Raw genomic sequence first — 12,772 nt, 5'->3', positions numbered from 1 at the left:
CAAACAGATCATATGCTTATTTTTGCCTCAAGGATTTTGCCTGTGCTGTTCCCTCAGCCCACAGCGCTCTTCCTTGAGATCTTTACATGGCTGGTGTCACCCTTCAGGTCTCTGCTCAAAAGTCCCCTCTTGGGGAGACCTTCCCTCAGCACCCTCCAGAGGCCACCTGCTGCCCTGACCTGCATTATTTCCTTCATAGACTTCACCACAGTCTGGAAATGATCGAGTTTGCTTACTTGTTTATGTTTTCCACTCAACCTTACACATATGAGAATGTGAGCCCCACGAGAGCGAGCATCTCACCTGTTTTGTTTTGGGATGTGTCTCCTGAGCCTAGAATGGGGCCAGGTACAGTGGATGTTCCAACAGGACAATGAATGAATAGAGCTCCATTTACCAATGAGAAAAGTGAGGCCCAGAGAGGTGAAGGGTATTGCCCAGGACCACACGGCTCTAATGATGTAAAAGCATTTATTGAGAACTTGTTCTATGCCGGGCATTATAGCACGGGGAGAGGTAGCATGGCTTAGTGGTTCTACACTTGGGCCCCAGCACCAAACGTGCCCGGGGTTCAGGACTCAGCACTGCCTCTTGCTGGCTGAGTCACCCTGAGCATGTGACTCCACTTCTCTGAGCCTTAGTGCTTCCTGCTTGAAGAATGGGAACCATAATTGAAATGAGGCCTGAGTAAGTGAATGCATTTAGAGCAGTGCTTGAGAAAATAAGCCTGTGATTAGAGTTTGGCTATTATTTAAGAGAACTTGAAAGTATTATTTTTAGGTGAGTGCTGGGAGGATGCCCATTAAATAGATGAGAAAGCTGAGGCTCAAAGAGGTGATGCCACCTGTCCAAGGTCCCAGGGAGGGAGGGGTAAGGCCGACATTTAAAATGTTTTTTAATGTTTATTTATTTATTTATTTGTTTGTTTGTTTATAGCATGGATTCTTTAACTCTTTTTTTTTTTTTTTTAACGTTTATTTATTTTTGAGACAGAGAGAGACAGAGCATGAACAGGGGAGGGTCAGAGAAAGAGGGAGACACAGAATCTGAAACAGGCTCCAGGCTCTGAGTGGTCAGCACAGAGCCCGACGCGGGCCTCGAACCCACGGACCGCAAGATCATGACCTGAGCCGAAGTCGGCCGCTTAACCGACTGAGCCACCCAGGCGCCCCAATGTTTATTTATTTTTGAGAGAGAGAGAGAGAGACAGACAGAGGGAGACAGAGCATGAGCGGGGGAGGGGCAGAGAGAGGGAGACCCAGAATCCGAAGCAGACTCCAGATTCCGAGCTGCCAGCACGGAGTAAGACCAATATTTCAAAGTGGGGCTTGCGAATTTTCAAACTTAGGTTCTTACCCTCCAGGGGCACATTTGACCTTGGAGCTGGGTCCTGCGGGAGAGGTCTGGCTTTGGGAGAATACCCAAGGACGGAGGGACCGGAGCAGACTGGTGGTGAGGAAATGCCAAACAGGAGGGAAGTGAGCTGCCAAGGGGGCAAAGGTCAAGGGTCACAAGAACCTCTGAGAGAGTTATCAGAAGTGAGAGTTTCGAGAAAAGGGTGCAACACGATGAAGGAGATAGCAAAGTGTGGAAGCGCCTGTCATGTGTCACCGACACTGGGGAGGAGAGATCATTACCCGGCAGGAGTGCGGCTGTTCCGGCCACGCCCCTTCCCAGCGGGAAGCCTTGTGGAGCTGGACACCTGGTTGTCCACGCTGTAGGGGAGGGACGGCCCTGAGAAACTGGGCCCAGGGCATGGCAGGCTCAGGCGTGCTAAGTTAGCCCTGGGGGCTAAGAGCTGGCTCCGTGCCCAGACCCTGCCGTGACGAGGACAGGCCTGGCGGTGGCTGCAGCACGGTGTCTGTTGCAGGTGGCCGGACTGTGCCATGCTGTTCCGGACCCAAGGTGGCAGCTCTCGCTGCGGGGACACTGCTGCTCCTGACGGCCATCGGGGCAGCATCCTGGGCCATTGGTGAGAGCGGCCTCTGGGCCTCTACCCTCCCCTGCCCCCTGCAGCCCCCCCGCCGCCTGCCTGCCCTCACCTCTGCCTTCTCTGCAGTGACCTTTCTACTCAAGAGTGATCAGGAGCCGCTGTATCCGGGTGAGTAAAGCAGGCCGGGACCCTTTGGGAAACCCTGGAGGACACATGTACCTGGTGGGAGCTCCAGAAAAAAGGTCCTGAGTGACTGCGGGAGCCTGTGCAGAGAAGTTAGCAGCGGTGTTGTGCCGGGTGGAGGGCCTGCTCTGGGCCAGGCACTGTTCTAAGCACTTCACTTGTCTGGTGTCTCTTAGACTCTAAGTGCATTACCCGCTTGGTGCATCGTGAAATTAAATTAGGGAGTTGAAAACCGCGTTTTAAAAATAGATTAGATTAGAAAATAGCACAGTGTACCTCTCTCCGTAAGAAAAAGTTTTGTTAATCTTCTGTTTCGGTTTTACGAGAGTGGTACTGTTTATCAGTCCGTTTTACAGATGGGGAAACTGAGGCTCGGAGCAATGCAATGATTTGCCCCAGAAAGCACAGGTTCAGGGCTACGCTGTGATGTAAAATGTGTTCCTTACTGCGAGGCAAGGTCAAAACCTGTCTGAGGGGTGCCGTATGAAATCGGCGACCCATTCTAGTTCTTCTGGGAGGCGGCTGCTGTCATGACCCCCATTTACAGATGTGGAAAATGAGACCAGAGAGGACACACAGCTGGTAGATGATGAGGCCAGGAATAGCTGTTAGACTTGCCTGGTAGAGCTGTGTCTGCAGGCAGCTGAGAATGAATGGCCACACTAATAATAGATACAGACGCTAAATGTGGAATGAATGGATGAATTTTCCCAGATGCCAGCCCCGGGCTGCCGTTCTGTGGCCCAGAGCAGCAGGAAGAAAGGGGAACTTAAGTGTCGGCATGTATTTTTCACTCCCGTGAGCCTCATCAATTCCATAAAGGGCTCTGCTCACGTCAAGAGAAGAAATGAAAATCCAGACAAGGGAAGCCTGCGTCCATGTTGGTCATCATCTCAGCACTTGGCATGTACAGGTGCCGGGCGCAGGCCCCTGGGCTCTATGCTGTCACTTCATTAACCCTCCCCTAAAGCTCATTTTAATGTGGGGAGGCCGAGGCACAGAAAGGCCCAGTGATTTACTGCAGGTCTCAGAGCTAGTAAGCGGCGGGGTCTGGGATCTGAACCCAGGTAGCCTAGATCTGCTTTTGTGCAGAACAACTACACTCTGTTGTTTCTCGAGAAATAGCCAAGCAACTCGCCATAGTGACGGGTAACATCTGCCAGGCCCTGGCTGTAAATTTTGCACCATACCCTGTGAATTTGGAGCTGTTATCATCCCCATTTTTCAGATGGGGGAAACTGAGGCCCAGTGAAGTGAAGACCACACACTGAATAAGCGGCAGGACAGAGGGGTCGTGCCCCTGCCGAAAACCCCTCCGTAGCTCCCCGCTGCCGCTGGGCTAAAATCTCAACCCGTTGCGGCTCCAAGGCTCCTAGGGTCCATCCCCCTCTTCCGCCCGCACCTCACGCTTGCGTCTGGCACTCGCCAGGGTCCACTCTCATGCCCTCGAGGAACCCTCCCGGTCCCACAGTCTTTGCTTATCACTTCTTTCCAGCTCACACCTAGAAGCAGTTTCAAGGTTCCGCACCGTCACTGCTGAGCTCTGGGGCCTCCTACCGGTCCTGCCCCGCCTGAGTCCCAATAGCCTCATCTGTAAGCGGCGAGGGGCGCGGGGGAGAATGAGAGATGATGGTCCGTGCAGTGCTTGGTTCTCAGCCACTTGGTAAATACTGCTTTTGTGTCTCACCTTCAGGCTTTAACGTTCCTGAGCAAGGCCTTCCTGCACCCCAGACCTCATGCTCCCCCCGACCCCACCACCATCCGTGTTGCCGCGGTAAAACTCTCCTCACACTGATAATTATGTACTTCTGGTGCATTTTAGGAGGGCAGGGGCACGTTGTTTGCTGTCCTAGACGGTGTCCTGCATCTAAGTCGGTGCTCAGGGAGTCTTTGCTTAAATGAATACACACAAGTTGCCAATGAACTACCTTGTTCTTGGCCTCCAGCTGGAAAGTAACTAGGCCGTGATTCAGACAGAGCTCCGGCTAACGTCAGCACTACTGCTCAAGTTATACTTGGGTTTTCCAAAACTGCTGGGAAATTACAAAACAAACAAACAAACAAACAAAAACAGACGCAAAACTATATCCCCACCTCATTTTCCTGGGATTTTCACACCTCTAACTATATCACACAATTTAGTAAGCCAGCCAGGTGACCCGGAATACATTTTTTTTTTCTTTCAAATAATTCAAACAAGAATAAAGAGTTGAAAAGTGAGAAACAGTGGCACAGAACGTGGCTTCAAAAATAATTGGAGGGGGCATTTGGTATTCCCTCCCCGCATCTCCCCCAACCCATATCCATAAAGTGATCATTTTTTCCCTAAGGCCTCATCCTATCTGGAACACTTGGAAACTTTTCACCTCCAGCTGATGGTTTGAACCCCAAGTCTTGGTCTTGGAATGCGGGGTGGTGGGCGCCATCCAGCAGAGGCACCAGGCATCACCTGCCCCCACCTCAGAGCAAGAGGCCATAATTAAGGCAGGACAGCCAGGAGGCTCTTAGTGCTAGCTGGGGGAAGTGTGCCCAGGGTGGGGCCGGTGAAAGTCCAGGTGAGACCCTCAGAAGCAGCAGTGAGTATGTAGGCTGGCAGGCCTGGGTTCAAATTCTTTGCTGGTTCTTAGCGGTAGGTTCCTGGGCAAGTATGTCCTCTCTGAGGCTCAGTTTCCCGATCTGCAAGATGGGCACAGAAGGGGTCTCTATGCCCTAGGATGGTTGTGAGGTTCACAAGCCACCCCCCACCCCCCACCAGATATGACCTAGCATAACATGGTCCAACCCACTGACGTCCCCCCGCTGTCACTGTTTGGCCCTCAGAAGGGGAAGTGGCTGGACAGGCCGCCTAGGGCAACATTCACAGCTTGGGGTTTGGAGTGGCGAAGCCTGGGTGCGAACCCTCTCTGCTTCTCACTCACCCGGTGATGTTGGACAAGTCAGCCCGTCTCTCCGAGCTTGAGCCCCTCCTCTGACCAAAATGGGGATCTCTGTGGCTTCGGGGTGGTGTGGCAAGGCCCTGCTGTTGGTGGTCAGGGAGAGCACGAGGCATAGTGCTGGGCACCTAGCAGGATCTCAGCACGAAGCCCTGCCTCCCTTGTCCAGATCCGTGGGGCTATGGGAAGACCACTCGGCTTGGGTACGGCCTCGCCGGCTTCCTCCTGAGAGGTTGGCAAACTGAGTTTGCCCCAGATTTGGTTTCTTAGAATGTGCTCTGGAGCAGCAGCAATGCAGGAAGCTCGGGAGAAAAGGACCCAGGAGGTCACAGCTGGTCCTTCCCCAGACCTGCTCCCCCCGCCCCCTTCCCCATCCTGGTCAATGGCAGCTCCATCCTTCTATGGCTCAGGCCAAACACTGTGGAGTTGTCCTTGACCCCTGTCCTTCCTTCACAGCCACGTCCAGTCTGCCAGCAAACCCTGTCCCTGCGACCCAGAGTCTAAACCCTTCGCCCCCACCGTCCCTGCCCTGGCCCAGCTTCCATCCACCCCCTCCTGGATACCACCGCAGCCCCTCCCCAGGTTCCCCACTGCTCTGCTGCCGGCCCACAGGCAGAGGGAGCTTGTGAACCCCCGAGTCGGGTCAGGGCCTCCCGGCTCAGAGCCTCCCCTGGCTGCCCCTCTCTTCGGGGAGAAGCAAAGTCCTGGTGTTGACCCAGCCTACCTCCCAGCTCCTCTGCCTCTCACTCACTCTGCTCCGGCCTCCTTGCTGGTCCTCCCCCACTGCACCCCCCACCAGCCTTGGGTTCTCTGTACTCGCAGGTCCTGTGGCCTAGTTCTCTGTTCCCTCACCTACCTTCCCAACTCTCTCCCCTCCTTCAGATCTACATTCACACTCCACCTCCTTAACGAAGCTCTCTCTGTGCCCGCCTATGGAAAATGGCAGCTTCACCCCGCACACCAGTACGCCCCTGCCTCTGTCAGGCTTGATTTGTCTCCCCGGCTCCTTTTGTGACACACCATCTATTTTATTCATTTGTCCCTTTCATTCCCCGTCTCACCTACTGGCCTTTGAGTTCCACAGAGCAGGGGTTTTGTCTGATTCGCTTATTGCTTTGGCAATTTGTCCACTGCCCAAAACAGAGCCAGGCCGTGCTGAGGGGTAAATGTAAATACATACGCCTGAGGCCTGTGACCTGGCTTAGGTGTGGAAAGGGGTCCTCTGGCCATGTGGGGAGCAGCCTGGGAGGGGCTAAGAGGGCCTTCAGTTCTCAACACAACCAGCCCCAGACATGAGGAACCCCCCATGGGCTCTCTCCAGCCTTACTGTGTCTCCACCCCACCTCTTTCCACAGCTTGTGATGAGGTGTTTGGTTGAGTGACTTTTTTTCTGCTGTCTGTCTTTCCCACCCCTGGACTTGGGCTTGGTGAGGGCACAACCCAGGGCTGCCTAGGTCATCTTTGTGCCCCCAGCATCACCCCACACAGGACTGGGTACGGAGTATATGTCTAGTTAACACTTATCTGGTGAATGAATGAATGAATGAATGAATACTACTTGGAGAAGTGCCATGGATTTTAGTATATTCAAGGCTTGGACAAGTCTTGCAGAAAGGATAGCTTTTCTTTCTTTCTTTCTTTCTTTCTTTCTTTCTTTCTTTCTTTCAAAAAAACTATAGGGTATCTAGATAGTTTGGCAATCTGATGTGTCAAGGGTCTTCAGGCTGCAGAAGACAAAAGGAAAAAAGAAACAAACTGGTTAAACAGAAAGGGAAATGATGAACTTACTTCTCCAACAGTTCTGGGGGTCTTGCAAGCCTGGCTTCATCAAGGGGCAGATCTTGGCTTTCCTCCGCGTTGGCTGAGTTTTCCCCTCCTGGGGGTAAAGATGGCCCCGGGAGATCCAGCCGCACACGCCATCCTCTCCGGAGCTCGCTGGAAACCGCTTCCCTCTTCCCAAATGGCCAAGCAAAGGGTCAGACTAGCGGTGCATGTGCAGCCGGCTCAGGCAGCCCGGCGGCCACAGGAAGGTCCCCGGGTTCCCAGCCCGTAGGGGCCCCCCGGCTCCTATTGGCTCCGCAGAGACCCTGGCCTGGAGCCCCGCAGGGTCGGGCGGGCAAGCGGGTGGGCACAGCGGGGAGGTGACCCAGGCGGCCGTCCTGTCGCCCTGCAGTGCAGGTCAGCCCTGCCGACGCCCGGCTCATGGTGTTCGACGACACGGAGGGCACGTGGCGGCTGCTGTGCTCCTCGCGCTCCAACGCCGGGGTGGCGGGCCTGGGCTGCGAGGACATGGGCTTCCTCAGGTAGCGGGCGGCCCTCGGGGGGTGGGCGGGCGGCGCGGGGCGGGAGGAGCAGGCCTGACCCCTGCCTGCCCAGGGCCCTGGGCCACTCGGAGCTGGACGTGCGGACGGCGGGCGCCAACGGCACGTCGGGCTTCTTCTGCGTGGACGAGGGGAGGCTGCCGCTGGCCCGGAGGCTGCTCGAGGTCATCTCCGTGTGGTGAGGAGGGCAGCAGGCAGGGGCGCCCACCCGCCCGCGGTCGGTGCCCTTTCTTCCGTCTTAATTGGCCTCTCTTTTTATTTCTGCCTCTGCCCCTGTCTTTCTCTCACAGTGACTGTCCCAGGGGCCGTTTCCTGGCTACCGTCTGCCAAGGTGAGACCCTGAAACTCAGAACCCTCTCCCTTAGGCCCTCCCCCCCCAAACCCAGAGCAGGGCCATGTCCCATCAGGCACCACCCCCCCCGCGCCCCTCCCCCCCCCACTGGCCATATCCAACCCTACAAGGATGGAGCTGTGTCCTCTCAGACTCCCCCAGGATGGCAGGGCCTTGTCCCCATAGATCCCCAAGGATGGGGCTGTGTCCTGAGGTTCCAGGCCCTCCCGGGGCCCTCATGACGACTCCGCCTCTCCCACAGATTGTGGCCGTCGGAAGCTGCCTGTGGATCGCATCGTGGGAGGCCAAGACACCAGCCTGGGCAGGTGGCCGTGGCAAGTCAGTCTTCGCTACGATGGAGCTCACCTCTGTGGAGGGTCCCTGCTCTCTGGAGACTGGGTGCTGACAGCTGCCCACTGCTTCCCTGAGTGAGCGTCCCGTAGCGCTGAGGGGGAGAGGCGACGTGGGACGGGCCGTGCCCAGGCAGCTGCCATCCACCTCTCCTGTCCCCTGGCAGGCGGAACCGGGTCCTGTCCCGATGGCGGGTGTTTGCCGGAGCTGTGGCCCAGGCCTCCCCCCATGGCCTGCAGCTGGGGGTGCAGGCAGTGGTGTACCACGGGGGCTACCTCCCCTTTCGAGACCCCAACAGCGAGGAAAACAGCAATGACATCGCCCTGGTCCACCTGTCCAGCCCCCTCCCCCTCACGGGTAAGTCTGGAGATGAGCCTTGGCCTTGGGGACTCCAGAGGCTGGGAGGAGAGAGGACGGAGCCATAGGAATCCACGGGGGTAAGGGAAACGATCTTGACGGGCACACGTCAAACAGGGATGACTGGTGCAGCCACTTTGAAAAACCACCCGGCAATTCCTCGAAAAGTCAAACATGGAGTTACCATTGGGCCCAGCAAATTCCACCCCAGGGTACACGCCCGGTAGAAACGGAAACACATGTCCGCACAGAATCTCACGCACAGATGTTCAAGGCAGCTCGGTTGATGACAAGCAAAAGATGACAACCCACACGTCTGACAAACGGATGAACAGAACGTGGTCCATCCACACACGAAAGGAGTGACAGGGTACCGACATAAGACACTCAGATGAGCCTTGAAAACACTGTGCTAAACCAAAGTCAGACACAAAAGGCCGCTCTATGATCCCGTTAAAATGAAATTCCAGAATGGGCAGGTGGGGGGACAGAGAAAGATCGGTGGTTACCAGGGGGTAGGGGAGGTATGAGGTAGGGGCGAGGCTGGGGTTGGGAGATTGGGAGGGGATGAGTCAAGAATACAGGACCTCTTTTGTTCCAAAATGGATCGCCAGGCACCCAACTCTATGTGAACCCATTAAAAAGCCATTGACTCGTACACTCGAAGAGGGCGACCTGCATGGTGTGTGCATTATGTCTCAAAAGAGCTGTTACCAACAAATATAGTTAAGATGAAATGAAGAGGGGCGCCCGGGTGGTTCAGTCGGTTGAGCGTCCGACTTCGGCTCAGGTCATGATCTCGTGGTTCGTGAGTTCCAGCCCCGCATCGGGCTCTTGTGCTGAGAGCTCAGAGCCTGGAGCCTGCTTCGGATTCTGTGTCTCCCTCTCTCTCTGCCCCTCCCCTGCTCATGGGCTGTCTCTCCCTCTCTCTCAAAAATAAACATAAAAAAAAATTAAAATTAAAAAGATGAAATGAAGAAGGCTTTTAAAATAGATGAATCAGAGAGGGACTCAGAAGTTAGCCCCTCTGCAATTCTCTGGGGCATTTCCTTGCTGTCAGGGGGCAAGACTCCCCTTGGGGGCCAGGACGCTTCTCCAGGGCCTGCCTCTGGATTGAGAGCAGACCTTGGGCTTCCGCTTTCAGCAGGCCACAGTGTGGTGACACTAATCATAAAAACAATGGCCACGAAGTCGTAGTAATGACGACGATGAGCCTCCGTCAGGCAACGGTACAATGATAATGAAATAGTACAATTAGCCCCCACGGCAGCCTGGGGAGGGTGGGTCCTCCTCTGATCCTTCGTTCCCACATGGGGAAAGATCCCGACACAGAGAAGGGAACTCTGCTCCAAAGTCCCGCAGCTGGAAAATGGCAAAGATCTGAGCCAAGCCTGCCTGCCGTGGGAATCTGTGCGTGTAACCCCCAGGCTGTGCTGCTGGGACTGTTTTGTGGTTTCTATTATACTTATTTTTATGCCTATTTTCTTTTGAATGGTCCGTGTTATTGGTTTTCCCATCGAAAGGGATGATGCACATTTTGCTTTTTTCTTTTGTTTTTATTTTTGAGAGAGAGAGAGAGAGAGAGAGAGAGCATGCACCAGTGGGGGAGAGAGAGAGGGAGAGATCCAAATTGGGCTCCACGCTGACAGCACAGAGCATGTGGGACTTGAACCCACGAACCATGAGATCGTGACCTGAGCCACCCAGGCGCCCCAGATACACTTTTTTTTTAAAAAAAAAAAAACAAAGCCTTGTCTTTGGGGGTTACAAATACTGAAGTAAAGAAGTGTCCGTGGAAGCACAGGAGGAGGGGGTGGGAGTGGCTTCGGTTCGAGACACGAGGCCGAGGGGGTAACAGCATAGGATTTGGGATCAGATTCCGGGGCTTGCCGTCTGTGGGATCTTGAGTGTGTGGCTTCACCTCTGTCTGTGCCTCAGTTTCCCTGATCCATTAAATGACCGCCTAGGGTTTTTGAGATGATTAAAAGGGGAATGTGAGTAAAGAGCTTCGAGCGATGGCAGCACACACAGTGAGCACCCAGTTCGTGTGAGCAGTCACTGCTTTTGTCGTTTATTACTGTGACTCATTCATGTGAGCATTTCCTATGTGTCAGGTGGGCTGCTCAGTGCTTCGCCAGTTTCTCACCACACCCTCTGGGGGAAAAGATTATTCTGTCCATTTTATAGCGTAGAGCTCCGAGGCTCAGGCGCGTGAAGTCACCAGCAGGGAGCATTCAAACCCTCTGTGCGTGTTGTGCACGGCACGAGGACATCGCATCCCAGGGGCACCATTCTCACTGTTGTGGGCATAGACCTGTGTATCTACTGTGATGATTTTCTGGCAGTTGGAAGTCACGTATGTGAAGATAGGGATGCCTTTTCCTACTTCTCACAAAGGCACCCTCTCGGCAGGGGCTGGCCCTGTGGGCCGGGGTTAAGAACACCGGCTCCGGAATCAGGCCGACCTGGGTTCCAGTTCTAGCTCTGTCACTGAGTCGTTATGAGACTCTGGACGAGTGACTTGGCTTCATGTCCCTCCTCTGGAAATGGGCTAACGGTGCCCCTCCCCTCCCCCCCCCCCCCCGGGCTGATGGGAGTTTGGAGGATACAGGAAAGCGCCTCGTACACGGTTAACTCAGTTGATGGCAACTCTTCCCGTGGTTATTTTAAAAGAACCGAGGAGGGGCGCCTGGGTGGCTCAGTCGGTTAAGCGTCCGACTTCAGCTGAGGTCACGATCTCACGGTCCGTGAGTTCGAGCCTCACATCGGGCTCTGGGCTGATGGCTCGGAGCCTGGAGCCTGCTTCCGATTCTGTGTCTCCCTCTCTCTCTGCCCCTCCCCTGTTCATGCTCTGTCTCTCTCTGTCTCAAAAATAAATAAACGTTAAAAAAAAATTAAAAAAAAAAAAAAAAAAAGAACCAAGGAAAGGGTGTACCGGGGCGCTTGAGGCCATCGGACAGGGGTTTGGTACAAGGTGGGCCAGGCTGGCAGAGGCTGGACCGTGTGGTCTCTCTCACAGAATACATCCAGCCCGTGTGCCTCCCGGCTGCCGGCCAGGCCCTGGTGGATGGCAAGATCTGTACCGTAACCGGCTGGGGCAACACACAGTACTACGGTGAGTCCCGTCCTCTGTCTGCGGAGCCGCCGTCAGGGAGACTGAGCTGGGCTGGGGAAAAGCAGTCCGGCTGGTCGAATGCTTCTGGGCCCCGGGGCATAGGGACGCTGAGGAGCCCGGGCGGGGGGCACCAGGAGGGAAGGGGGCCGCGCACGCTCCCCAGCCTTGGCCAGCCTTGCCCGCACACCCCCAGGCCAACAGGCTGGGGTACTCCAGGAGGCCCGAGTCCCCATAATCAGCAACGATGTCTGCAACGGCCCCGATTTCTACGCGAACCAGATCAAGCCCAAGATGTTCTGTGCCGGTTACCCTGAGGGTGGCATCGACGCCTGCCAGGTGAGGGACTGTGTGGGGTAGCCCCTAGCCCCTGCCACTCCGGGGATGGAGACCCAGGGCAGGGGGCGGTCGGGCTCCCTATCTCAGGCCCAGGGGGCTCTGTGGCCACAGCCGCTGGCCATTCAAGAGGGCCTCCTGGATGCCCTCTCGGCCTCCAGCCAGGCCTCCCCTTCCCCCACCAGGGTGACAGCGGTGGCCCCTTCGTGTGTGAGGATAGCATCTCTCGGACGCCACGTTGGCGGCTGTGTGGCATCGTGAGCTGGGGCACCGGCTGTGCCCTGGCCCAGAAGCCAGGTGTCTACACCAAAGTCAGTGACTTCCGAGAGTGGATCTTCCAGGCCATAAAGGTGAACGTTGGGCCCAGATGGGAGCCAGAGGGTGGGAGTGTTTGGGATTCTAATGGGGAAAAGGGAGAAGGCGGGGTTTTCTGGAAACCTGTGCTCAGGCCTAGAAGAGGGCGGCCTAGGGAACAGCTGGATTTCAGAGGGCTTCTGGGGAGGGGAGGGGAGCTGTGGGACTGGGGAAACCTCTCAGTCCTCAGAAGCCCCCAGTTGTCTTTCCCCAGACTCACTCCGAAGCCAGCGGCATGGTGACCCAGCTCTGACCTGCGGCTTCTCCTTGATGTGCACGCCTCCAGGGCCCAAGTTCGCCTAGGTGGCTCCAGCCCCACCTGGTGGGGTTCACCCTGGGCCTGGAATGGGACATTTTTCTTCTTGGGCTGAGCCCACAGGTCCAAGGGTACCCTCCCTCCAGGCTCCTCTCTTCCACAGTGGCGGGCCCACTCAGCCCTGGGACCACCAGAGCCTCACCCTCCTGACCCCCATGTAAATATTGTTCTGCCATCTGGGGACCCCAATCTAGGTGCCCCTGATGACAGGATGCTCTTTAAATAATAAAGATCGTTTTGATTAA

The 12,772-nt window shown here is 55.6% G+C and overlaps 1 protein-coding gene across 2 annotated transcripts in view; it reads left to right on the top strand.

Annotated features, from left to right (window-relative positions):
* Positions 1–12,772, top strand: part of HPN (hepsin) — an 18,167-nt gene extending 5,395 nt beyond the window's left edge. Inside the window, exons 3-13 of one of the 2 annotated variants that reach the window (XM_058706314.1) lie at positions 1,871–1,972; positions 2,060–2,101; positions 7,223–7,352; positions 7,426–7,548; positions 7,661–7,701; positions 7,964–8,129; positions 8,219–8,409; positions 11,429–11,524; positions 11,718–11,860; positions 12,019–12,207; positions 12,426–12,772. In XM_058706314.1, coding sequence (XP_058562297.1) covers positions 1,871–1,972; positions 2,060–2,101; positions 7,223–7,352; positions 7,426–7,548; positions 7,661–7,701; positions 7,964–8,129; positions 8,219–8,409; positions 11,429–11,524; positions 11,718–11,860; positions 12,019–12,207; positions 12,426–12,464 — 1,262 coding nt within the window. In that variant the 3' untranslated portion in view covers positions 12,465–12,772. The remainder of the gene's footprint in view (positions 1–1,870; positions 1,973–2,059; positions 2,102–7,222; positions 7,353–7,425; positions 7,549–7,660; positions 7,702–7,963; positions 8,130–8,218; positions 8,410–11,428; positions 11,525–11,717; positions 11,861–12,018; positions 12,208–12,425) is intronic. The other variant, XM_058706315.1, reaches the window with a different exon arrangement.

Source organism: Neofelis nebulosa, chromosome 17, assembly GCF_028018385.1.
Source record: "Neofelis nebulosa isolate mNeoNeb1 chromosome 17, mNeoNeb1.pri, whole genome shotgun sequence".
Lineage (NCBI taxonomy): Eukaryota > Metazoa > Chordata > Mammalia > Carnivora > Felidae > Neofelis > Neofelis nebulosa.
The sequence above is the reverse complement of the archived record's forward strand: the minus strand, read 5'-3'. Positions and strand labels throughout refer to the sequence as shown.